The sequence below is a fragment of the Acomys minous genome (assembly GCF_964271855.1).
Source record: "Acomys minous genome assembly, chromosome: 1".
Taxonomy (NCBI): Eukaryota; Metazoa; Chordata; class Mammalia; order Rodentia; family Muridae; genus Acomys; species Acomys minous.
The window spans coordinates 65,573,081-65,600,488 of NC_140483.1; the positions used below are offsets into that span (position 1 = coordinate 65,573,081).

General features: G+C 38.3%; 1 protein-coding gene across 3 annotated transcripts in view; it reads left to right on the top strand.

Annotated features, from left to right (window-relative positions):
- The window catches only part of DPP10 (dipeptidyl peptidase like 10), a 1,517,748-nt gene that overhangs the window by 1,115,682 nt on the left and 374,658 nt on the right, over positions 1-27,408 (top strand). For all 3 annotated transcript variants that reach the window (XM_084793012.1, XM_084793011.1, XM_084793013.1), the window contains exon 4: positions 9,358-9,452. In XM_084793012.1, coding sequence (XP_084649138.1) covers positions 9,358-9,452 — 95 coding nt within the window. The remainder of the gene's footprint in view (positions 1-9,357; positions 9,453-27,408) is intronic.

A 27,408-nucleotide genomic window follows, 5' to 3' on the forward strand; every position in this document is an offset into this window, starting at 1 on the left:
TTGATGGTGCCAGCCATAGTAGGATAGGCTACCCTGACTCAATTAACAATGAAAACAGTCCCCTACTACTAACCCCCAGATATACTCAAAAGCTGATCTGATATAGAAAATCCTTCAATTAAAATTCCTGTCTCAAGTGTCTCTACGTTATGTCAACTTGACAGTTCAAGCCAACTAGGGCAGTGGATTATAGCAAAATAGAAAACTCTTTGCCGTATGTGATGTCTGTGCTATTTGATGACATTCTTAGCTCTTGTGGTAGTGGTCTGCTATGTTTACACACTCCAAAGCTATTTTTGTTATTGCTATTTTGTTTTGTCTCTTTCCTTGATTGTGAGAGACTATTAGGTCAGACGTAGAGATGAAAATGAATGGATATTAAGGAAACAAAAATAGTACAAGATAGGGTGACTCAGGATCGGCAACATGCCAACTGTGTGTGATCTCAAAGTTCTGGTCAGACTTGTAAAATTTTTCCATTTTGGGAACCACAGTGGAAAAATAAGTGGTTCTCAGGGAACTAAAATGGTCAATGAGGTTCTCTGTTAACTGTCTCATAAAGTAACAAGTTGAAGTTGTTAATGTACCAAAGGTGATAAAAGATTAACATGAGAGATCATAACACCCACTTTTGGTATAATGAAAGGAAACATGATAATGAAGAAAGCAAGAAGAAAAGAGTTGGCTACATCATCTATTCCCCAACTCCAAGCATCCAAACTTGAGAGAGATGTCTCTTGCTCAGAGGAGGAAGAAATAATTAAATTAAAGTCTTATACTTGCAACCCAGTACTGAGCAAAGCCCCATGAGCCCCATCAGTAGACAAGTCTGTACAGAGTGAAACTGAGAAGTATGTTAGGAAAGATATCTGAATTCGGCTTCCACCTCTTTTCCAACCTCCTGGGCTCAGTGAGAGCAGTCTCCACTGCCTGGTCATAAAAACTAGCATGAGACTGCCATTGTTAGGTCATAGCCAAGTGTATCCTCAGGAAAAGCCAGCACCCAGCACCAACTGAACATTCCAGAAAATAGAGAGTCTCTAGACTAGCTCTGGCCTAGGGAGAAGACCCGACAGTGCCTTTCCTCCTTTTGAGATTATGTGGGCCTCTTTGAACAAACTGTGCAAATAATCTTAAAATGGCTTTTTTTTTTTCTTAAATGTATCAAGTTGTTGAAAACTCAAAAAAAAAAAAAGGCATCAAATCTAAAAATACTAAAAATGTTGAATGGGAGTACATGATCAAATATTCAATAACTGGTATGAGAGGTCAGATGATGGAGTTACTATGTGAGGCCTTCTAAAGAGCTGGAACGTAAGGATGCTTTAAACCAGGTGAAGCATCCAAAGTGGACCTGAGTCATGTCTGATTGCACATGGTAAGTAAGTAAATCAGAATGGAAGGGCAATATATGATGTGGGGTACTGCAAAAAAATGGAATCTGGTCCATTATGGGTTAATAATAAACATGAGGATGTGTATTCAATGTCATACTTTAGTTTTAGGGAGCATAAGTCTTTGATCCATGACAGACAAAGAAAAAGGTTATGTAGACTGCAATGGCATATGCAATCGGAATCACTGGAGGCCAGGAAGTTATCTTATTAATAACTGTCTAGGTGTTATATTATAAAAACAGTATTTACACAGGAGCTAAAGAGGTAGAACAGTAGGAATGACCGTAAGGGTAGGTATGCTAATGACATGAACCATGGCACCTGGAGCAGGAGGTGTGATGACTGAACTGAGTCCACAGTCAGAAAGCAGTGAAGGAACAGGAAGTGGAAAGTGGATGCTAACACCTTAAGGCCCATCCCCAGTGACCCACTTCCTCCAGCCAGGCTTCATGTCCTAAAGACTACTCAACCTTCTAGAATGGTACCACTGGCTGGAGATGAGGTGTTCAAACACAGGAGTCTAGACAGGAAGTTTCACGTTCAGATCACAGCACACGCATATGGAATTTGGAGACAGTGTGTAATTAAAGTCATAACCCATTTGCTTTCAGTCTACTGAGCTGAGTGTACAGTTGTTTGTGAGTCTCCTCTAGAATCAGTTTATCAAGGTGTCATTGAATGATGACTCAGAAAAAAGCCAATAAGAAAAACTGAAGCCCATAGCTGAGTGTTGAAAGTGTCCTCTGGGTGCCACCAGGTCTCCCCTGAATGGCGAGGCCTGGTGGCACTCAGAGGAAGGATAGCAGGCTACCAAGAAAAGACTTGATACCCTATGAGCATATACAGGGGGAGGAGGTCCCCCTCAGTCACAGTCATAGGGGAGAGGATTAGGGGGAAAGTGGGAGGGAGGGAGGAATGGGAGGATACAAGGGAGGGGATAACCATTGAGATATAATATGAATAAATTAATAAAATTCAATTTTAAAAAAGGTGTTCTCTGGGAAGATGACCCGTGGACCTCTGGGATCTGTAGATATGTTCGAAGAAAGAATCCCTGAGCAAGGATCAAAGGCAAGAGACAAGGGCCTGAAATCCTTCTACTTATCTTTGTCTCTGTCTGTGAGGTTGAGTTAGGGACAATCGAATCTTGGGAAGCACAGCCCAGAACTGGCAATTGTTACTCCATGATGACATTGGAGTTTCCAGTTTCAGGGAAGAAGGATGCCCCTATACTGTAGGAGGAGTGGAGACTAGGATCAAAAATGGACACAGTAACATAGAAATCAGTTGCATAAAGAAGTGGGTGTGGGCTTATTGAGGAAGAGGGAAAGATGGGGACAGAGAAGACCTAGAAGAACGGAGTTATTATACTGTGCAACATAGAGAATGATATTCTCCATAAAAAGTATGAATAGTTGGTCACACAGAAGATATCAAAGATATTTTCAGAGTGCATTGATTTAGCTGGGTGAAAGAAAAAAAAAAAGAACATACAAGATTTTCTCTTCCAAAAAGTTTGATGAGGACGAAGGATACGGATTTAACAAAATTTGAGATAGATCAAAAAATGAAACTGTTCCTTGTGGATCAGGGGCCTCCTAAAATAATAAGGGAAATGTCGTGCTCCTGTTAGAAATGGTTTCCATTAGTTGGATGAGCATCCTGCTGTGTTCCAATCAGGAGTGGCTCTGAATTCTTGATTGATCCTTGAGATGTTTAATTAAGAAATGAAATCTTAACTCAATATTTAATAAATCATTTGTGAAATGGTTTGACTTTTCTGTGAAAACAGACTATTATGTCATTCTATAATTTTTAGTTTTGATTTCCCAGTATATTGGTTCTGTGTTTTGTTTAACAATGTAGAGTTATATAAAAAGCTTATTTCATACACATAAAAATATATTATATTAAGTTAAGATCATGCTTGAATTCAAATGCCTCAGTAAACATTGCAATATCCTTTTATACTCTAAAAATTTTTCACTTTTAAAGAATTGTTTATAGATTTACTTAATATTATTATTCAATATTAAGCAAACAAATTTTCTTGCCCAAACCAAATGCATACTTGCATTTTTAGTAAGTAATAAAATGAGCATCAGCTAATGAGGTGACTTTATGCTAATACACATAGAAACTAGATTTTTTTTTAACTGCCAGTTTCCCATAAAAGCACCATGATAGCACATTAATGGCTTAGGATTTATTACCTGATACTGTCTATGAAAACAACATTTTAAAAATTCAGAGCATCTGGAGGGAATAGATTTATACTCTATATTAATTATTTTCCACATTTCTGTGACAAAATATCTGTCAACAAGCAACTTAAATAAGAAAATGTTTGTTCTGGTTCACAGCTAAAGGGTACAGTCCGTCATGCTGATGAAGACATGATGGCAGGACTGTGAGGAAGCTGGTCATTTTGCATCCACAGTCAGGAAATTCAGAAGGATGAATGCTAACATTAAATAGTTTCTCCTGTTTTATTTGGTCCAGCGCATGGGTTAAGAATCTAGGGTAGTCCTAATATATCTGAGCAGATATTTATCTTCAAGGTCATTTTAGATCCATTCAAGTTTAGGATTCATATAAACCGTCACAATTCCACCCCTGACATTTTGACATTCACACATATCATCTGTAAACTAGTATATTCTGTAGTTTGTCTCCATAGCTCATAACCAATTCCATAATGCAAATGCATTAAAAATCATTATGGACTTCAATAGTCCAATACTGTATAAACATTCAAAGTTGAAGTCTCTTCTGAGACTTAAGGCAATATGTGAACCCTGAGCTATAAAACCAAGAAAAGTTACAGAGCTTCAATATGAAACAACATAGAATAAAATATCCTCATTCCAAAGGGGTGGAATGGAGAAAGAGCAAGGAAAAAATCCGACAAGGGAAAACCCAGTAGGGCAAACTCCCAACCCTGCAGACTGATGGCAGATTCACCTGTGCTCCATGGGGCTTATGTAATCTCCCCAGTCTGCTTCTGCTGCCCACACCATGCATAGCCTCTCTCTGGGGCAAACTCCCAGCTTCCCTCCATGCCTACAGCTTTCCTTGGTGGACCTCCCATGACTGTGGAACTGTTGACTTCATGGTGTGTACATTTCAACTTAGGTTTTTCTCCATAACTTCATGAAGTGGCCCCCACCCTACCCTACTCAAGTGTCTCCTTTCAGAGAATCTGTACCTGTATTATATGACCAGCCTCAGCAGCATTTTGGAACTTTTGTCTTTGCCTCCATGATCTACTCATCCTTAAATCCTTCATGTCTACCAGACTACTATCTTACTGATGGTGATGCCTTATTCTGCTGCCATGGTGACACGTAGCCTAGGATCCGTTGGGAAAAAGTGACTTCTGTCTGTCGAGGTGGCTATGTGAAGCATGTGACATTTCAGTTGAGACCCTCTCCTCTCAAATGGCTTTGCTTTCTTCCATGTTAGAATTTTTAACTGATGGAATCTTACTCTCAAGATACTATTTCTACTGTCTACAGCTTTGAATTTGATCAGACTTTTCTCCTAGAAAAACTTCACTTTACATTTTTTTCTCTTTGTCCTATCCTTCTATAGATATTAATAAATGAGCAATAGTCATGCCACAGTCTGAAATGGAAGCTGGTTTAATATGCCCTCTGCCAAAAAAAAATTAGTTCAGTTCTTTGGAATTCAGACTCACACAAGTTCTCAGAGCATGGGTAGATCTTAAGTAGATCCTTTTCCCACATGTGCAAGAATGGCTCTTAGCCTAGTTTTTTATAGAGCCTTTGTTCCCCTTGGCAACTCCGTAAGCCAAACCCCTACTTTATTTCTCTTGTAGTCTGGTCTTCCAAATGTCTACCAGGATGGCCTGATAAGATATATTTAAAGTAGTCTAGGGCTTTTCTAGTTTAAAGTTCAAATCTCTTACACCTTCCTTCTGTAAACCCACTTCAAAGTCCTGTAGATGATACCATCAGTTTATCACAGTCACGGTCCCACTATTCAGGCCAGCTTCCTGTATTAGTTTCGTTCCTTACTGCTGCATCAGAATGCATGAAAAGATCAATTTTCAGGACCGAGGGTTTAGTGCAGCTGGCATTTCATCTCCCTCATGATAGAGAAGGTGTACCTGTGGACACAGAAATTCTTCCTGACCCCTCCTCAGAAAGAAGGCAGATGGGAATTCCTCTGCTCAGCTAACTTTTCACTTTCCATGTAGTCTTAGATGCATGGCATGATTGGTTCTCACAATTCCAATTAATCTCCCGTGGAGAATCCTTCACTGAGCTTTGTCTCTAAGGTGATTGTAGATTTTGTCAACTCGACCAGCACCGTGAACCATCACAGGAGTCGTATGAGTCCTTTGTGAACTGGAGTTTAAATAGCCATGGCAGTTGTGTCAGTATGAAAACCTGAGTGTCTGAGGCACAGTTCATGCTATTGGACCACTGAGTCATCTCCTAGGCCTGCTTATCTGGGATCATGACTTTTGGGCCACATTGAAAGCAACATTTTGTGCAGTGTCTATTCTCAGCTTTCAGCGGAAAAGGTACAAATTACAGGGCTGCATTTACCTGAAAAATCTTAAACTAGGATATACTGGAATACATTTATTTTTTTAAAAATACTTTATTTTTATGTCAATATGAGCATTTTACTTGGGTATACATCTGTGCACTGTGCAGATGAAGTACCCATGGAAACCAGAAACTGAATTTACAGGTAGTGTGTGTCATGTGATTGTGGGACTTGAACCTAGGCCCTCTGAAAGAGAAGAACGTACTTTTAACAACACAGTTCTCTTTCCAGCCTCTGCTGTGCATTTCTTTTTGTCACTCAAATTATGGAGGAGAGGGAATGATGGGAGCTATTTGTCCATGAGTGTTGGAAGCTGCAAATGTAAGCACTTAGGATGCAGGGCAAGGACGATGGGAGAGGTAGATAGTGGAGCTATCCCAGCAAATATTTTCCTTTTGGAGAACTGATTGAGTTGAATATGTGTTTAGGATAATTGACTCTTAGAATTCAGAGAGTTGAAAAGAAGAAAAGATTATTTAATCAAGGTATTGTAAAGGCATGTATAAAGCTGCATTTTAAGGATGCTTGAAGCATCCCTAGCTTACTCTTCCCATGTAAAAGCACTTCACTCGCTGATGACTCACTCAAAGTTCATTGCCTAATATCAAACAAGGTACAACATAGTTTAGAAACACTTTGCCATGATGTTACTCATTAACCTAGCAAGAGAAGTTCTAAAAGGAGTGAGTGGATCTCCCTAGTGATTTTAAGTCAAATAGTAAATCAGAATAAATGTGAGAAAGAGAAAACCAGATTAGAAAGGATGGCTTGAAAAACTATGAAGACAGACAGGTATTAAATGATTTTTTTAACTATTTCATGATATCTTTATTTCTTATTGACCTAAAGAATTACACATGGATTAAAAGGGAAAAGTTTTTCCTCTAATGAAATATAAAGAACAGGAGGAAAAACTTGTGGACATGACATTAAGAGCCAACAGTATTCACAAATCTCAAGTCCAATTATCCAACACAATTGAGTTTTAAATAATCAATGTTAAGTTTAGTCCTTATGTTCTTTTTTTTTCAATTTCTATTTTTTATTGATAATATTCATGTTACATCTCAATTATTATCCCATCCCTGTATCCTCCCATTCCTCCCTCCCTCCTGCTTTCACCCTATTCCTCTCCCCTATGACTGTGAATGAAGGGGCCCTCCTCCCCCTGTATATGCTCATAGGGTATCAAGTCTCTTCTTGGTAGCCTGCTGTCCTTCCTCTAAGTGCCACCAGGCCTCCCCATCAAGGGGACATGGTCAAATATGGGGCACCAGAGTTCGTGTGAAAGTCATATCCCACTCTCCACTCATCGGTGGAGAATGTCCTCAACATAAAGCCAGAGACACTAAATCGGTTAGGAGAAAATGTGGGGAAAAGCCTGGAACACATTGGCACAGGAGACAACTTCCTGAACAGAATACCAACAGCCTAGGCCTTAAGGTCAACAATTAATAAATGGGACCTCATAAGGTTGAGAAGCTTCTGTAAGGCAGGAGACACTGTCAATAGAACAAAGCAATAGCCTACAGAATGGGGAATCACCAATCCTACATCCAACAGAGGGTTAATATCCAAAACATATAAAGAACTCGAGAAAATAAACACCACTAAACAAAATAACCCAATTTTTAAAAAAAGAGAGTACAGAGCTAAATGGAGAATTCTCAGCAGAATTGAAATGCTTAACATCGTTAGTCATCAGGCAAATGAAAATCAAACCACTCTGAAATTCTATCTTTGACCCGCCAGAATGGTTGAGATAAAAAAGTGAAGTGATGACATGCTGACGAGGATATAGAGAAAGGGGAACACTTCCCCACTGCTAGTGGGAGTGTAAACTTGCACAACCATCTTGAAAGTCAATTTGGCACTTTCTCAGAAAACTGGGAATAGTTCTGTTTCACGATCCAGCTATACTCCTGGGCATATACCAGAAAGTTACTTAACCATAAAACAAGGACATTTGCTCATCAATGTCCATAGCAGCCTTATTTGTAACAGCCAGAATCTGGAAACAACCTAGATGTCCTTCAAATGAAGAATGGATAAAGAAACTGTGGTACATTTACACAATAGAATACTACTCAGCTATTACAAGGAAATCATGAAATATTTTGGAAAATGGGTTGAACTAGAAATGATCATCCTGAGTGAGGTAACCCAGACCCAGAAAGATACGCATGGTATATATTTACTTATAAGTGCATGTTAACCCAACATAGATGTCCTCTGAGATACTCTTCCCATCTGGGGATCTGGACAGATGCTTGCACTTATTTCTGGATTCTGGGTGGAGCTCTGAGAGTGGTATGGAACAATGGGGGAATGGAATGACCCAGAGGGTTCAGGAGCTCTACAAGGAGACCATCAAGGCTAGCAGATCTGGACCCAGAGGGTGCCTGTACAAACTTTTGCACCAAACAAGAACAAGATGTGCAGTAAACCTAGATCCCTTTTCAGATATAGCCAATGGAGAGTTCATTATCCATGGTTGTGGGGAGAGTGGGGACTGCCTCTGACATGAGCTCTGGTGCCCCTGATTGCATCTCTTCACACAGAGGAAGGTGAAGTGGGCTATCTGGATGAAACATGATATTCTCTGGCCATATGGTAGGGGAGGAGGTCCCCTTCTGTGAGAGGTCTAGGCCATCTGAAGGAGGCAATTCCATAATAGAAATCACCTCTTCCCAGCTATTTTTAGTTTTGTATCAAGCTGACAAAAATTAACCAGATATGTAAATTTTCAGCCATTTTGAAGCAAAACAATTATTTCAAGCAAAGGCCATCTTCTAAAATTGTCAAGATGGATTGAACGGTACAGTTACATCTTCGATAATTTTGATCTGTGATTATACAAAACTAGTAAAACACCAGATAAAGGATTCTCTCACCCAAGAGGATGCAGTTGACTGGGGATCACTTAGAGACAGAGTGCTTGAAAAGGGCCCAAGTCTGCAGGAAGACAGTTCTGTATGGGATGACCTAGTACTATGAAGTTCAGCAAATCACCAGCTCTTGTAAGTTAAGCATCAGAAGAGATAAAAAGAAGAATGGCTTCCTTTGGAAGCTGGAGGGTGTTCTTTCTGTCTCCTTCCTTTCGAAATGGGTGGCACATTGCCCATATTTTAATTAATTTCCATTTGTTAAGCCATGAAAATGAGTAGCCCCCTCACTAACCCTATGTTCATTGCTCAATGAAGCATGTGTTAGGCAGGGTTCCTGATATTTCCAGAGGATTAATGGGAGCCAAATGCAGAAATCTGCTGGGGTTATTGAAGGCTGACAATGATGTGTGTTTATAGTGCACATTCTCTCCCTTACAGATATGAAATTATCTTGATGCATTTGTCAATTGAAAATGTCTTTGTTGTTGCAGATACAGACGTGGTATATAAAACCGACAATGGAAACGTCATTAAACTGAACACAGAAACAAATGCTACCACATTGTTATTGGAAAATACAACTTTTGTAAGTAATGAATAATTAACTATATGCTGCCTTTCAGTGCTCATCAGCAATGTCTCTGTTGGTACTTACATAACTGTAACTCAGTTCTGGTAACTGTGCAGCATTTCAGGTAGAAATACTGGGACTGGGAAATCATAAGAGACTGATAATTTGATCTTCTCCACTAATAGGTAGTTGTAGTTTGTTCCACGGTATACCGAGTTTCTGCAGCACATTTGCTGAAGAGGTGTTTTTTCCTGTCCAGTGTTTCTTGATGATACCTTAGCCATGGATAACTGGCAGTGGCTCAGTGTTTGTTACTACTGGGCCCTCCAACTGTTTTCTGTCAGTGCCACACTGTTTTGGTGGTAATTTAAGAGAGGTAGCGCAATGCTTCTAGCATTGTACTTGCTGTTTAAGATTGCCGTGCATTTGCTGATCTCTTGTGTTTATACAAACTTTAGGTTCACTTTCTCTTCTAGTCATTTTAAGAGTTCATGGGGATTTCTATGCTGGTTACATCAAATCTGTAATGAAGTCATTTTCACAGTTTTAGTGCTGATGATCAGTAATCAAAGGAGCCTTGTCCATCCTTAGTGTCTTTCAATGACTTTCTTCTACATCTTGAAGTTTGTTGCTTGGTTTTTACTTACTTACTTATTTATTTATTTATTTATTTATTTATTTATTTATTTTGAGGCAGGTTTTCTCTGTGTAGCCTTGGCTCTCCTGGACAGGCTTGGTAGACCAGACTGGTCTTGAACTCACAGAGACCTGTCTGGCTGTGCCTCTCTGAGAGCCGATGCTTTGAAGTTTTACTGTAGCAGTAGTCTACCCCTTTGGTTAAGTTAGTTTATTGCTAGTTTTATTTTAATCCATTGTGAAAGCAATTGCTCTCTCTCTCTCTCTCTCTCTCTCTCTCTCTCTCTCTCTCTCTCCCTCTGTCTCTCTTTCTATCTCTCTCTCTCACTTTCTTTCTCTCTCTCTCTCTTTCAGTGTGTGTGTAGGCCATAGGTTAACACTAGATGTCTTTTTGTCTTTTTCCTCAATGGTTTTTCACTGTATGTTTGAGCTGGGCTCCCTTCACTGAACCCAGAGAGCTCATCAGACTGCTAGCCTGGATGGTGAGCAAACCCCAGGAATCATCTGTTTCCTTTCAGGCCTGGGATTACAAGTATGCATTGTCACGTACAGCTTTTTACATAGATATTAGGAATCTAAAATCAAGGCCTCATGTTTGCAAGGCAAACATTTCACCAACTGAGCAATCTCCCATGATAACAGTGTTCATTAGATCTAAGAATTTTCTGGCTTAGTCGGTAGGGCCTTTTAAGTAGAGGATTATGTTGAGTGCACATAGGATGCTTTAACTTCTTCCTTTCTTATTAGGTCTGCATTTATTCCTCTGGTGGTTTTGCTCTTGCTGACTTTTGAGCATCCTATTGTGTGAGGATGGAGAAAGTAAATAGCTTTGGTTTCTTTCCGATTTTCAAGGAAATGCTTTCAGTATTCCCATTTGGCATAGGATTGGGTATAATCTTATATATGGCCTTTTTATTTTGAAGAACATCCCTTCTATTCCTAATTTCTTTGGGGATTTTTATCATGAAGCAACATTGAACTTTGTCAAATCTTTGTACACATGAGACAATCCTGTGATTTCTCTCTCTTATGTATCATATTTTATGTATTAGTATATGCTGAACTAATATGGAGGTCTTAGAATGAAACTTACCTGGTCATGGTGTATTGTTCTGGTTTTCTGTCTATTGTTGTGATAAAACACCATGGCCTAAAGTAACTTAAGGAAGGAAGGGGTTTATTCTCTTTATAATCCTGGGTTACAGTCCATCAATGAGGCGAGCTAAGGAAAAACTCAAGGAAGAATGGAAGGCAGGCCTGCCTGCTACTCCACATACACTGACCAAGGAACTCACCTCACAGCCAACAAAGTGAAACAGGAACCATAGAGGATGCTGCTTGCTGGCTGGAAGGCAGGTTAATGTTCAGTTAGCTTTCACATGTATAGTACATAGCCTCCTCCTTCGAAATGGTGCTGCCCAAAGTGGCTGGGACCGCACTCATAGTAGTTAACAATCAGTACAGTTTTCCACAGCCTGGCCCTCATGCTTGCTTGATCTAGGCAGTCCCTCATTCCAGTATTCCCTTTCAGATGTACCTAGACTATAAAAATTGACCTACCCAATACAGGTGTGATCTATGAAATGCATTTGTGAATTTGTTTTGCAAGTGTTTTATTGAGGATTTTTACATATGTCTGAGATATTGATCTATTTTTTTTATGTTGTGTCTTATCTGATTTTTTGTCATTTTGTCTTTGCAGAATGACTTTGGTGATGTTCTGTCTCTGTATTTTATGATACAGTTTTCAGAGTTAGCTCTTAAAGCTTGGTCAGAATTCAGCAGTGAACTCTATTTTTCCTGGGCTTTTCTTTGCTGCAAGGCATTTATTTGTAGTTGAATCTCATTGCTTGCCATGAATATGTTTATTACTGTTGGTGTCTGTACTGGCTTTATTGTAAACTTGACACATCCTAGAGTCAGTGAGGAAGAGGAAGCCTCAGGAGAAGGACTGTCACTATCAGAACGGCCTGTGGGCTTGCCTGTGAGGCATTTTCTTAATGGTGGTTGATGTGCAAGGGGGCTTCCACTGTGTATGGTAATAGGTTACACAGGAAAAAAAGCTCGGTGGTTAGGAGCTTCATTCACAAGGTGGCTCCCAATTGTCTGTAACTCCAGTTTCAGGGTATCAGAAGCCCTCTTCTGCCCTCAATATGTACCACATATGCAGTTGAGTCATGAACATACATGCATGCAGACAAAGCACCTATATACACAAAATAAATTATTTTTACAGAAAAAGAACTGAGTGAGTGTGCTTGAGTGTATGTGTGTGTGTGTGTGTAAATAATTGGGTCATTAGGGACAATGAGTTGCCTTGGCAACCTGTCTTGAGCATGATGATAGGAGTTCTACCCCACCTGGGACCCACATGGTGCTAGGAGACAGCTAACACTTGCAAGTTGTCTTCTGACCTCCACATATCAGACCTGTACATATGAATGCACACTCAGAGACATACACATAAAAATGATAAAAATATAATAAAAATTGAGTTAAAAATTAAGAGAAGATAGTGACTTTTTAAAAACGGTAATAAGTCAATTTATGCTTATCTAAGAATAATTGATGGGGTAAGAATAATTGATGTGGATGCCACATTTCATAGTACTTTCGGGAGAGAAATATTATGTAAGATAGACTTACTACTCTCTAAGGAAATCAACCTCCTTTGGGAAGAAAATGTCAGCATTCATGAAATATTGTAGAAAGCTGCATAGAACAGCCTCTAGTATTTTCTCACTAAGAGAAAGACCACTATGTGGTCCTCAGGGACATGAGAGAAGGTACAAGAACCACCAAGAGATTGCATCACAGTGGAAAAGGATCCCTCCATAGGATGATAAAACAGCAAGAAGGAAGAGAGGGGTTGGGCGTGGTAAGGGTGTGATCATGAAGTGCTGACCTAAGTCAGTGCTTGGCTTTTTGCAGCCTCCCACTAGGACAAAAAGATAATACCTATACATTCTCATTGTTCCTGCTCCCTATGGGTGGCCTTTGTAAGGAAAATGTTGTCCCCAGGCAAATCTTTCAGGTTAGGTTAAGAGCCCCCCTGTGGGAATACTCTGTGTCTGTGATTGATTTCTGCTAGTCATGCTCCCCAGTTCAGATGAATGAGATGTTTATTTCGATGACAAATTGTTTTCATTACCTTTAAAATGTATTCATTACTTTTTTAGTGCCCTTGACATGTCAAGAAAGGACGAAAGAAAGGAATCTTTCTTATCATTCCATAATCCCGATTCTTGTGTTTTCATGCCATCACGTCTCATCACTATGTCTTCCATATGCTAATTAATGCAATTTAGCTAGGCTTATGTATTTATACTTTTACAATTCCTTCAATGTCTATTTGTAGTTCTCTCTCTGCTGCCTATAACTTTTAGCAGAGCCACATTTGGCAAATGTTCTAATTACTATTCTTCTATGATGCATAGGATTCCTAAATTCATGTATGATGCAGTGCAGTTAAGTAGTTATGAGTCTCTGTCGGGTCAGAATACAACAAAGAGAAGGAAGAGGAGTAGAAGTTAGGAGAGGAGAAGATGGTGTTTGGCTGCAGCTAATAACCAAAACATGAGATAAGAAATGCAATGTTTCAACATATGATTTCAAAAGAAATCTATTTCTTTCCAACTCTAACACAGTATTGTTAATGATAATTATGTTTTTAAAGTTCATATTTTTGTTTAGCATTTCCCCCTAAGTTACGGTATTAAAAAATTATCAGAATTAACAGGTGTTCCTTTGCATAATGAGAGGTATTTTACTCATAGCCACAATTAATCAGGATAGTAATTACTAAAAAGACTCATCATGAAATAATAGAAAATCAGTTGAGAAACTTTATGATAAGAATTGCCACGTGTATAGCGGAATAGTCTGCTGCTTAGAAAAATGTCATGCCAAAAGGCATATATATATATATATATATATATATATATATATATATATATATATATATGTGTGTGTGTGTGTGTGTGTGTGTGTGTGTGTGTGTGTGTGTGTGTATATATATATTTTTTTTTTTTAATTTTATTTTTATTCATGTGTCTGTGTGTATGCCAAGAGTGTTCGTTGCCCATGGAAACCAGAAGAGGTCACTAATTCTTCTGGATCTAGAGTGACAGGTGTACAGAAGCTTCATGATGTGGGTGCTAGGAAACAAACATGGCTCCTCCGCTAGAAGAATAAATGTGCCTCCCCACTGTCATGTCTTTAGCTCCTGACTTCTTTCTAAAATTAAGAAAATTTCATACCAATTTTCCATTTCTCATTTTAAGTATATCTTAAATATGATTTCTAGTTATTTTAAATTGTGTAATTATGAGTTGTAGAATCTAAGTCAGAATAATATTGGGCATAGTCTATCAAAAGCGTACTGTTCATGAAATAAGTTATTTTCATGCAAACAATGACCTACAGCATTCTCTGTGACTTGAGGTAAGTGAATTTCTGAGCTTGGAGAGTCCTGAGAAGCTTACCACTTCTTAAATATGATGATGGCAAAGAACTGATTTAGCTCTAAAACTGTTCCTAAACAGGATAAATGTTTGGAAATATTATTTCAAGAGCCAGACATAATTCAGACAAATGATCATTCACAGAGCATCACAAGTATCCCCTATGTGTCAGCTTTGATCCTTATATTATTGATTATTGCATTAGCATAGGTCTAGAACAAACCACAGCCTACATTATTTCGTCAAATCACTTTCTGAAATTAAAAGTGAGCTTGCAAACATATATCCAAGTTTCACGTACCCAAGTATTAACAAATTTTGTAAGGAAAACTGACTTACTAATATTGAAAGTAATAAAAAAAAAGATAAAAATGTCTACATTTTCACCCTTCAAAATATACATTAAAGGGCTACATGGTGGTTTAGAACACCTGCTGCCTTCTGGAGGACCCAGATTCAGTTCCCGGCACTCATATCCAGTGGCTCACAACCTTCTGTAACATCAGCTTCAGGGACCCCATGCCTCTGGCCTCTGCTAACACCAATACTTGTGTGCAAATACCCACATGTTGATACGCATTTCTGTACATACTTAAATCAGTGAGTATAAATCTAAAATAATGCATGTTTAAATAAACTGTATAAAATTAGTCTGAATCTGAAATAGAATGTATCCCAAGGAAAACTGTAGCTAGGCAGATTTGTTCCCACTCTCTATTGACTATTACAAAAATGGTCACATGGGCTAAATCCAGTGAGGGTTTATCTTTGTGGCATGTCCTAACAGCACTGGTCTACATTCAGACTCTTGGCTTGACAACTTTCATAGTGGTTATGATTTTCTTTATTGTTTTCCTTGCTGTGCCACTGTGAATGCAAAATGAATTTTGATACAGTTTTCAGAGTGATGATCATAAAAGTAGAAAAATCGGTAGTGGAAATTTTGTTCTTCTTTTTACACATCTTCCTGGGCACACACTAAATTTTAAATTTTAGTTTAAAAATATGAGCAGATACTCCAGTAGTCTCCATGTGTTTCTAGGACAGTGTTATCCACAGAGGAGAATGGAGCTAAAATAACTCTGAGTCTTCCACTCACTATTATTATTAAGAATAACATAAAGTTTAAATTCTAATGAGATATAATTTACAGGGACAAAGCAGAATTATTCTCAAGAGCTGGTAAGATGAGTCAGTTGCTAAGGAGGCTAGCATGCCAGCCTGGAAACCTGAGTTCTGTTCTTGGAACTTGTGTCAATATTGAAAGGAGAACAAACTCCACAGGATAGTCTTCTGACCTCCACACCGATGCTCTGGCACAATCACCACAGGTATTGCTTTCTCTCTCTCACAATAAGAACAAAAACAACAACAACAATAAATACATTTCAAAAGAAAACATTCTCAATAGTGTCCATTGTAACAAATAAACATAGCTAATAAAATACATTTGAGCATCTTCTTTTAGTGAAAATAAAATGTTGGAATGAATGTCATTTCCCTTTCTTAGACATGTTTTACCTAAACATTAAACAAAAGCTTAGAACTACTTCTTCTCAATGTCTTCCTGGAGACAGGCAGTGATGCTCACATTTCCAGCACTTGCTCTTATGTAAGTCTTTCTTTGGTCCATTTGAGGCTGAAGGTGTGCATCAGACAGGAGCTCGAAGATAACATGAGAGAGAATCTGCTATTGCTTTGGACGTTGGCCCCCTAAGACACCTACACTCTGCTATGTAGCCACAACCAGTGTGTCAGTCTGTTTGGAGAAGTTTGATGCTGGAGTCATACACCTCTGACCATCTGATGGCTGGCTCAGACTTCCATTTCTCTTCAGAATAATTTCACATATGGCTAACTCCCTGTCGTGGAGAGCTAATTAAAACTTTTAACGAGTGTTCATCAGAAGAAGTTCTTGACAGGAAAGCAAGGTTTTAGATCTATTGCACAGTTGGGTGGCCACAGTTAATGATAATATGAATTTTGGAGTCATGGAGAATACATTTGAGATGTCTTACGACGAAGACTAATGGATCAGTTGGGTGAAAATGAGGTTAACTTTCTTGATTTAATCATTGCCCAGTGTTCATGTGTAACAAAACACAACATGGTACCCTATAAATACTTACGTGGATAGTACACATTTGTGACCTCTCTACTAAGGCAATGGTGGTACATGAGCGTGACCATTGCACCTAATGCAGTCTCAAGACCCTGAGACAGGAAAAGTAGAAGAAGCTCAAGGTCAGCTGGAGATACAGAGTAAGATCTTGTCTCAGGAAGAAAAATAAAAGCGAAATAATTTTAACAAAATGAAATTTAAAAGCTAATTTTAAGTATGCGAGCACATACCATTTATATTCATTTATGGTAATCTAAGCAAACAAAATACATTTTCCCGAGACAACGGAGCATTCGAAAGCTGTGGACACAACCTCTCCCTCTTCTTTGGCCTTTGGTAATGGCTCAGCTTCTGCAGTTCTGTGATGCAGAAGCCTGGTGGGGTGGGGGAGGGTGGAGTCTGAAGTCTCCCAGTGCAATTGCGATAGGATGTAGGCATCGTGGTAGCTCATTGGAAGCACAGTGAATTAGTATTAAAGCTACTGGAGAGACACATGAGTTCAAGGAGGTTCTGGGTTTTGGCGAGCGTAGATTGATAATAGCAGTCCATCATACTGTTGCTAAGCTTTCTCAGCTCCCACTGCTTTGTATGAAGAAAACTGGAGCTTAGAAAAAGAGGCATCTAGAGTCCTCTGGAGAGGAAGGGGAAATGATTTGACTCCTGACCCAGGGCTACTTCTAACATAACTGAACATCTCCTTCAAAATCGTTTTTAAAGATTTATAAAGTACAAAGGAAATGTTTTTCATCATTTCTTGTTTTTCTTGATTATTATTGTTGCTGTTCTTTTTAATGCACAAGTACATGAAGTGAAATCCCTCTATACGCCTGACACTGCACTCTGTCAAGAACACTGAGGTGACTGTAGCACAGTCCCCACTTCTAAGAGTTTAAAACATAAGAAATTTGTTTTTTTAATGACTTAATTTTTGTTTTGTGTGTATGGGTGTTTTGCACACAGGTGTGTCTCTGCAGCGTGTGCATGCATGACTCGAGGAAGCCAGAATTCCTGAAATTAGAGTAAGAGATGATTGCTAGCCACAGCCAGGGTACTGGGAATTGAACTTGTGCCCTCTGGAAGAACAACCAGTACTTGTAACACTTAGACATCGCTCCAGTAGCAGTAGCCAAGGAAACAAATATCATCAATTTGCCAAAAATACTTTTTAAAATTTAGGGAAGGAGTTTGAATTAAATGTTTATATATATATATATATATATATATATATATATATATATATATATATATATGTATGTATATATATGCATATATTAGGTAGATTAATAATAACTACCTAGAGAATCAATAGATGACAGACAATCAATAGATAGATAGGTAGATAGATAGATATACACATAACTATAGTTTCACTTGTAGGTATATAATTATTGAACTTTGTGTTTTATCACCATCTAATCAAGTAATATGGCCCCCCTAAAGCAAACATTTACTAGAGAAAGAGAATAGTGTGTTTTAACTGACCTCAGTTGCCTTCTTAATTTGACCAAAATTTTTATTTTTAACATAATTTAAATGTCAATCTATACCACGCAAGCCATGACTCTTTCTTTCCAAATAACTTTGGAATTTTTGAGTGATCTCTTTCTATTTCTCTCTCTCAGTGTCTCACTCTGTCAGTCTCTGTGCCTCTGTCTCTCTGTCTCTGTCTCTCTATCTCTCTCGGTCTCTCTGTCTCTGTCTGTCTCTGTCTCTGTCTCTCTGTCTCTCTGTCTGTCTGTCTGTCTGTCTGTCTGTCTGTCTGTCTCTCTCTCTCTCTCTCTCTCTCTCACACACACACACACACACACACACACACACACACACACACACGTGCACATTGCCCGTCTACCACCACTCTGGAGTATCTATTACTCTTCAGCTTCACTCTGTCTCTTTCCCACTTCCCTGTTTAGGTATGAAAGGACTGATCTAATTTCAGTTGGGGTTCAGCCATGTATGGGTGCTCATGATCATCACCCAGTACTCAGTCTGGCCTCCTCAGTGGGCGCTGGGCCAGTCTGACCTACAGAGATGATCCTTCTTTGCAGTGGTGGGATGCACTTTCAGTTCACATCTTCTGCTCACAATTGTCACACATTTGCCCTACTCTGCCAGTGACTTGCGCAGTGTAGAGTACGGCAGCACAGTAGCCCACATTCCTGCATCACAGCATCATGGGTAGAAAGTGGCTTCTTTCTTTAGTCCTCAGCAACATCAGTGTGTGAGTCTTTTCTTTACTGAACTGAAAATTCCCAATTTTTGTCTAACGGTAACACTTTTCTAGCTGCCTTTGGACACGTTCCCTGGCTGCCTTCACTGCTATTGAATTTATTGGATTTAAAACGGGTTACTTGAACCCAAATGTCTTAGTTATCTTGCTATTGCAACTTAAGGAAGCAAAGGTTTATTTTGGCTCATGATTCCAGGAAAGCAAGGCACCTGGAACAAGAAATTGGCTGGAAATAGAAGGAAAACAGAAAACGAGGCTACTCTGTTTGCCCTCAAAATCTGTCACTAGTGACCCACTTCCCCCAACAGGACTCCACTGTCCACAACCTTCTGAAACAGCACCACTTACTGGATACTAGATTCAATTACACAAGTCTACAAGAAACCTCAGTGCCAGGTATCGAGACACTGGAATAGTCAGTCCTATAACCAAGATATCTACTAAATTGAGTAACAGTTGGGTAGCACACCTAGCATGGGTACACCATAAAGAGAATAAGTGACATCCCTCATGAGATGGAGAAGTACACTGTGAGATGTCATCCTGCTATGTAGAATGACACAGACTTTAAAAAAATTATTTAAGCAATGTATTCAGATTTCATCTCATTTGTTATCCCCTCACTTGTATCCTCCTGTTCCACCTCCCTCCCTCTTTTATCCTATTTCCCTCCCCTAGGTGTGTGACAGAAGGGGACCTTGTCCCCAGCTATAAGGTCTCTTCCTGGTAGTTTGACACAGACTTTTAAAGTCAGTAATTTCACATTTCTTCAAATTTCCACTTGTAAATGAAAAGACTTCAATTTCTATTTCCATAACTTACTAAAAGCCTTGCAAACCTTATCTTTGTTATCTGTATTCATGCCATCTTTGCAGATCTCTCTGTTCCAATTAGTTGCCTAATTTTAACTGGTTTATTTGCATTTTCATTGTTAATTTTTTTGAGTTCTTTATGTATTAAAAAATCCAGATTCATTATTTGATAATATCCATTTAACTAAAAAAAAAAAAGCTGTGTGTGCTCTTCTCGCGTGTGTGTCTAGGCACTGCATGTGTTCAGTCTTCACAGAGGCCAGGAAAGAAGAACAGCAAATCACCCAAAATAAGGGCTACAGGGAGTTAGTTGTTTTTTATGGGATTTTTGTTTGGGGGAATTGGGGATGTAGATGACTTGGTAGACGGCATACCTAATATGAATGAGGTGAGTCCCAGTATCTCATAAACCAGATGGGTTGTAATCCTGGCACTCAGGAGGAGGAAGGAGGTTTGGAAGTTCAAGGTCATCCTTAGCTATTTAGTGAATTTAAGGCAGGCCTGGGCTACATCAGACTCTTTCCGAAAATAACCATGAGTTTAAATTTATTTATCATTTCTTTTTTCTTAATTACTTTATTGTTAATTTAAAGTAACTTATATGTTTTTCTGGATTGATTACTATCATTTTGGTTTTACAATTTTTTAATTTCATTTTGACTTTTCCCTGAGATGTACGGAATGGAAAATAAAGGCATTATTGTTCACGTGAGCCACACAAGCTTTGTTGAAAAGATTATTCTTAGTCACTGAATAGTTTTTATACATTTGTTATATATGAGTTATCCAGAAATATATGAATTTATATCTGGGCTCTATAGCTTTACATATTATATATGTATATGAATTTACAGCTATGTGTTTTCCCCTACTCCATCTTTCTCTCATTATACCCTGTCCATTTTAGTGTTTTGATAAAATTTTTATTCATATGGCTGTATTTTCTCTTTCTCTTTTAAGTTATACTTTGTCTTTATTATTGAAAAGTTCATATGTGTGTATAGTGAAAAATGATCATATCCACTTGCCACCTCCCCAACTCCTTCATCTCTGACTAACACGCCTTTCCCAGATTTGGGTTCTTTATTTTATAACCCAAATAAGACCAATTAACACAGGCCTTATGGGTACAGGACGTCTACCAGTGGCCACACATTTTGAACATGAGTGAGTTCTTCTCCTCTTAAAATGATCAGCTGGGCAATAGGTTCTCAGTATGGGGATGGTTCTGGGGAGAACTCCTGGTCTTGTGTACAGAACCACAGGTGCTGTGAGTCTGTGAGTGCATCAGCCGTGCCCTATCCAGCAGACACCATTTCAGAGCATTCCCCTCATCCTCTGGCTCTTACATTATTAAACCTCCATTTCTGCAATGTTCCCTGAGCTTTAAAAGGCAGCAGGAGGAGGGTTGATACAGATGCCCAAAGTTCTGCCTTTTCCCACTGATTCTCATCGTGCACAAAGCTGGGAGGAACCCAGATCTATAAGCACAAATATCAGAAAGCCACTTGACAAATGCTTTATGATGTTTTCCTTCACGAAGTGGTTATATTGGTGAGTGCTAATACCCACATTATTGTGGATTTTCCAAACTCCCTTCTCTAATTTTATTTTTCTTTCTTCCTTTCTTTCTTCCTTCCTTCCTTCCTTCCTTCCTTCCTTCTTTTCTTTCTTTCTCTCTCTTTTTCTTTCTAGACAGAGTCTCTCTGTGTTTCCCTGGCTGTCTTGGAGCTCACTCTTTAGACCAGGCTGGCCTTGATCTCAGAGACATACCTGCCTCTGTCTCCAGAGTGTTAGATTAAAGGTATGTGCCCAAACTCATTCCCATTTTCTAAAGTAATTCCACTACTGGCAAAAAGCATACTTCCTTTTCTTTTTCAAACAAAGTAGTTATTTATTCATTAAGACTTGTTTAAGCATTTAATGTGTTTCTTTAGTGTAATTAATGAAGAATACCTTATGCTGTTACTTGATTTTTATTTTCTGTCTCAAGTTATTTATAATATTTTTTTCTTTCAAAGTGTTATCATCTACTGTTCCTTCTAGCTATTTTTATTCTTTTGGTATCTGTTAGTCATTACTTTTTGAGTTGTTAATACTAGTAATTAGTTGTGGAGAGAGTAGGATTGCATTTAGTATCACAGGTAGCAAAGAACTTACTATGTATCCCTAAATCTCATGCTAATTCTCCTGCCTCAGCCTCATAAGTGTTGTGGTAATAGGTATGACTCACAACATCTGACTTTACAAATAGTACTAACAGTATTTTACATATTCCTTCCTTCCTTCTTTTCTTCTTTCCTTCCTTCCTTCCTCCCTTCCTTCTTTCCTTCCTTCCTTCTTTCCATTGTCATTGTTTTTGGTTCTTCAAGGCAGGGTATTGTTTTGTTTTGATTTGTTTTATTTTTTATGTAACATTGGCTGTCTTGGACTTGCATTTTAGACCAGGCTGGCCTTGAACTCACAGAGATCTTGTTGTTAGGATTATAGGCGTGTGCCACCACACCTGGAGCACATTTATTTCTTTGTGTGTGTGCATATGTGCATTCTATGTGTGTTTACACATTTTCACATGCATGACACTGCATGTGTGTGAAAGTCAGAGTATGACATGTGGGAGTTGGTTCTTTCCTTCCATCATGAAGGTCCTACAGATCAAATTTAGTCGTCATTAACACCTTTTCTTATTGAAACATTACAGTGGCCCATAAGCCGCAATTTAAATTAAAAATCAAGTTAAAAACCTACTTCAGTAGTACACAAAAGGTATCCTTCTATTCCTTCATTAGATCCATTTCCTCTGCATAGTTGCTTTAATCTGGACTATATACGCATGCCATATTACACACAAACAATACTATAATTTTATGAGTGATTTTATAATTCTTTGATTTTATAATGAGTGAGTGATTATACAAGTATATTCTATAACCAATTGAAGAGTGAGATTGCAAAATAGTTTTCTAGGTTTCATAAGTCATATAGTCACCTGATGTAATTTATTTTACAGTGTTCTGTGGTTGAAGCTTCTGTCCTGTGTCCCCTCCCCTTCATCCTGCCATCTTGCCAGGTTATGGGTACACTGACGCTCTATATATCTAGAAAGCACTGAACCTCCCCATTCCTGCATCATGCTTTTCTCAGCATAATGTTATTTGTTAATAGTATTTTTTAAATTTAACTTTGCAAATGTTTCCAATTCCCTTTGGCCCTAGAAAGACCCTTATGCAATTAGTCAGCTGTTATTCTTATAGGATTTCATGTGTGTGGTCTTATTTTCTAATCCTGTTTTCATGATTATGTTTTAGTATTTTCATTCAACTCTTACAAGTTATTTTAGGATTTCTTTGATTTTGTACAATTCTAAATTTATTGAACCTCTTAAATAAGAAAATGAATTTTCTTTAAAGGCAAAGTATTTGTCACAAATGTTTGACATTTCTTTCTGCTTATTTCTTTCTCACCTCTGATTTTAGATTTTTAGTCTATATTATTTTCTATAATATGCTTTAAAAAAGCAGAAAGTAAATTTTTTAGTGCTATAACTCAATACAATGATACTTTGTGATATTTCATGTTTTCTTCATAGTAAGTACAACAGCATTTCCATTGTGAAATAAAATGACTTTGTTGTTGCCATTTTGAGTGCAGTGTATCTTCATAATCTTCTTCATCTTCATCATTTAGTTTAATAATTAATCGTTATTATTATTACTGCTGTGTTTGTTGTTGATGACTCTGTCCAAGTTAGCTTTCCCATCTTTACACAGCCTAGAAATATTTTGATTGAGAAATTTCCTAGATAGATTGGCCTGTGGGCATGTCTAAAGAAATTTTCTTGACTATTAATGAATGCTGGAGGGCCCAGCACACTGTGAGTGGCACAATTCCTAGGCAAGTGGTCCTGGGCTGTATAAGAAGTGAGTAACATGTAAGCCTGGATGTGAGCCTGCAACATCATTCTCTTTCCATGGCTTCTGATGGATTTTCTTCGCTGTGAGTTCTATTTTTTAAATATATTTTATTAATTTATTCATATTACATCTCAATTGTTAGCCCATCCCTTGTATCCTCCCATTCCTCCCTCTCTCCCATTTCCCCCTTACTCCCCTCCCCTATGACTGTGACTGAGGGGGACCTACTCCCCCTGTATATGCTTATAGGGTATCAAGTTTCTTCTTGGTAGCCTGCTATCCTTCCTCTGAGTGCCACCAGGCCTCCCCATCCAGGGGACGTGGTCAAATATGGGGCACTAGAGTTCATGTGAAAGTCACACTGAACTCTCCATTCAACTGTGGAGAATGTCCTGTCCATTGGCTAGATTTGGGTAGGGGTTCGAAGTTCACTTCATATATTGTCCTTGCTGGTGTCATAGTTTGAGCAGGTCCCCTGGGCCCAGATCCATCCATCATAATGTTCTTGTAGGTTTCTAGGACCCTCTGGATCCTTCTATTTCCCCATTTTCCCATGCTTCTCTCACCTAAAGTCCCAATAGGATGTCCTCCCATCTGTCCCAGTTTCCTGGTAAGTGAAGGCTTTCGTGGGACATGCCCCTTGGGCTAGTGTCCAGATATAGGTGAGTATATAGCAGTTGAGTCTTTCTGCTTCTGGGTTAACTCACTCATTATGATCATTTCTAGTTCAATCCATTTGTCCACAAATTTCAGGAATTCCTTGTTTTTAACAACTGAGTAGTATTCCATAGTGTAAATGTACCACAGTTTCCTTATCCATTCTTCTACTGAGGGACCCTTAGGCTTTTCCACATTCCGGCTCTTATGAATAAGGCTGCTATGAATATGGTTGAGCAAATGTTCCTGTTGTGTGCTGAAGCATCCTCTGAGTATATTCCAAGGAGTGGAATAGCTGGGTCTTGAGGAAGCCCTATTCCCAGTTTTCTGATATAGTGCCAGATAGATTTCCAAGGTGGCTGTACTAGTTTGCATTCCTACCAGCAATGAAGGAGTGTTCCTTTCTCTCCACCTCCTCGCCAGCAGGTGGTGTCACTTGAGTTTTTGATCTTAGCCATTCTGATGGGTGTAAGATGGAATATCAGAGTTGTTTTGATTTGCATTTCCCTGATGACAAAGGAGGGTGAGCATTTCTTTAAGTGGTTCTCAGGCATTCGATATTCCTCTGTTAAGAATTCTCTGTTTAGTTCTGAGCCCCATTTCTCATTTGGGTTATTTGGTTTGGAGGTGTTTAATTTCTTGAGTTCTTTATATATTTTGGGTATTAGACCTTTGTCAGATGTAGGGTTGGTAAAGATCTTTTCCCAGTCTGTAGGCTGTCACTTTGTTCTGTTGACAGTGTCTCTTGCCTTACAGAAGCTTCTCTGCCTCGTAAGGTTCCATTTATTAATTGTTGACCTTAAGGTCTGGGCTGTTGGTGTTCTGTTCAGGAAGTTGTCTTCTGTGCCAATGTGTTCCAGGCTCTTCCCCTCTTTTTCCTCTAACTGACTTAGTGTCTCTGGTTTTATGTTGAGGTCTTTAATCCATTTGGACTTGAGTTTTGTGCATCATGATAAATATGGATCTAATTGCATTTTTCTACATGTAGACATCCATTTAGATCAGCACCATTTGTTGAAGATGCTATCCTTTTTCCTTGAATAGATTTGGCTTCTTTGTCAAAAATCAAGTGAGCATATGTGTATGGATTCATTTCTGGGTCATCAATTCTATGCCATTGATCAACCAGCCTATTGTTGTGCCAGTACCATGCTTTAGTTACTGCCACTCTAGTTCAGCTTGAGATCAGGTATGGAAATTCCTCTGGAGGATCTTTTCTTACAAGATTATTTTAGCTACTCTGGGTTTTTTGGTTTTCCATATGAAGTTGAGAATTGATCTTTCAATGTCTTTTAAAAAATTGTGTAGGTATTTTGATAGGGATTGCATTGATTGTATAAATTGCTTTTGGTAAGATGGCTATATTTACTATGTTAATTCTCCTGATTCATGAGCAAGAAAGATCATTCCATCTTCTCATGGAATCTTCAATCTCTTTCTTCAGACTTTTGAAATTTTTTTCAAACAAGACCTTCACTTGCTTGGTTAAAGTAACTTTTAAATACTTTATATTGCTTGTGGCTAATGGGAAGGGTGAAGTTTTCCTAATTTCTTCCTCTACATGATTCTCATTTGTATATAGGAAGGCTATGGACTTTTTTGAGTTAATTTTGTATCCAGGCAATTTGTTGAAGGTATTTATCAGCTGTAGTAGTTGTTTGGAGGAATTTTGGGGTCACTTATATACACTATCATATCATCTTCAAATAGAGATAATTTGATTTCCACCTTTCCCATTTGCATCCCCTTGATCTCGTTTTGTTGTCTTATTGCTCTGGCTAGAACTTCCAGTGCTATATTGAAGACATATGGAGAGAGTGGGCAACCTTGCCTTGGTCCCGATTTTAGAGCAATTTCCTTGAGTATCTCTCCATTTAATTTAATGTTGGCTATTGGCTTGCTGCATATAGCCTTTATTATGTTTAAGTTTGTGCCTTTTATCCCTGATCTCTCCAAAACTTTAAACATGAATGATTGTTGGATTTATCAAATGCTTTCTCTGCATCTAAGGAGATGTGGTTTTTTTATTTTCAATTTTTTTGTATGGTGGATTACATTGATGGGTTTCTGTATATTAAACCATCCCTGCATGCCTGGAATGAAGCCTACCTTGTCATGGTGAATGATATCTCTGATGTGTTCTTGCATTCGTTTTGCAAGTATTTTATTGAGTATTTTTGCATCAATGTTCATAAGAGAAATTGGTCTGAAATTCTCTTTCTTTGTTGGGTCTTTGTGAGGTTTAGATATCAATGTGACTATGGACTCATTGAATGAATTTGGTAATGTTCCATCCATTTCTATCTTTTGGAGTAGCTTGAAGAGTATTGGTATTAGCACATCCTTGAAGGTCTGGTAGAATTCTGTACTGAAACCATCTGGACCTGGGTTTTTTTTACTTGGGAGATTATCAATAATTGTTTCTATTTCTATAGGGGAAATGGGACTATTTGGGTTGTTTGTCTGTTATTCACTCAATTTTAGCAAGTGAAATTGATCAAGAAAATCATCCATTTCCCTTAGATTTTCAAATGTTGTGGCATATATGCCTTCAAAGTAGGATCTTAATATCCTTTTATTTCTTTGGTGTCTGTTGTTATGTCTCCCTTTTGCTTTCTGATTTTGTTGATTTGGATACTTTCTTTCTGCCTTTTAGTTAGTTGGCTAAAGGGTGTCTATTTTGTCGATTTTCTCTAAGAACCAGCTCTTGGTTTGTTGGTTCTTTGGACTGTTCTCTATGTTTCTAATTTATTAATTTCAGGCCTCAGTTTGATTATTTCCAGATGTCTACTCCTCTTGGGTGTTTCTGCTTCTTTTTTTCCTAGGGCTTCCCACTGTGTCTTTAAGTTGCTTATGTCTGATGTTTCCAATTTCTTTTTAAAGGCACTTAGTGCTATGAATTTTCCTCTTAACACTGCTTTCAATGTTTCCCACAAATTTGGGTATGTTATTCCTTCATTTTCATTGAATTTCAAGAAGTCCTTAGTTCTTTCTTTATTTCTTCCCTGACCCTGGTGTCATAAGTAGAGAGTTGTTTAGTTTCCGATGTATGTATAGGTTTTTTGTTTTTTCTGTTGTTGTTGAATTGCAGCCCAAGACCATGGTGATCTGATATGATACAAGGTATTATTTCAATC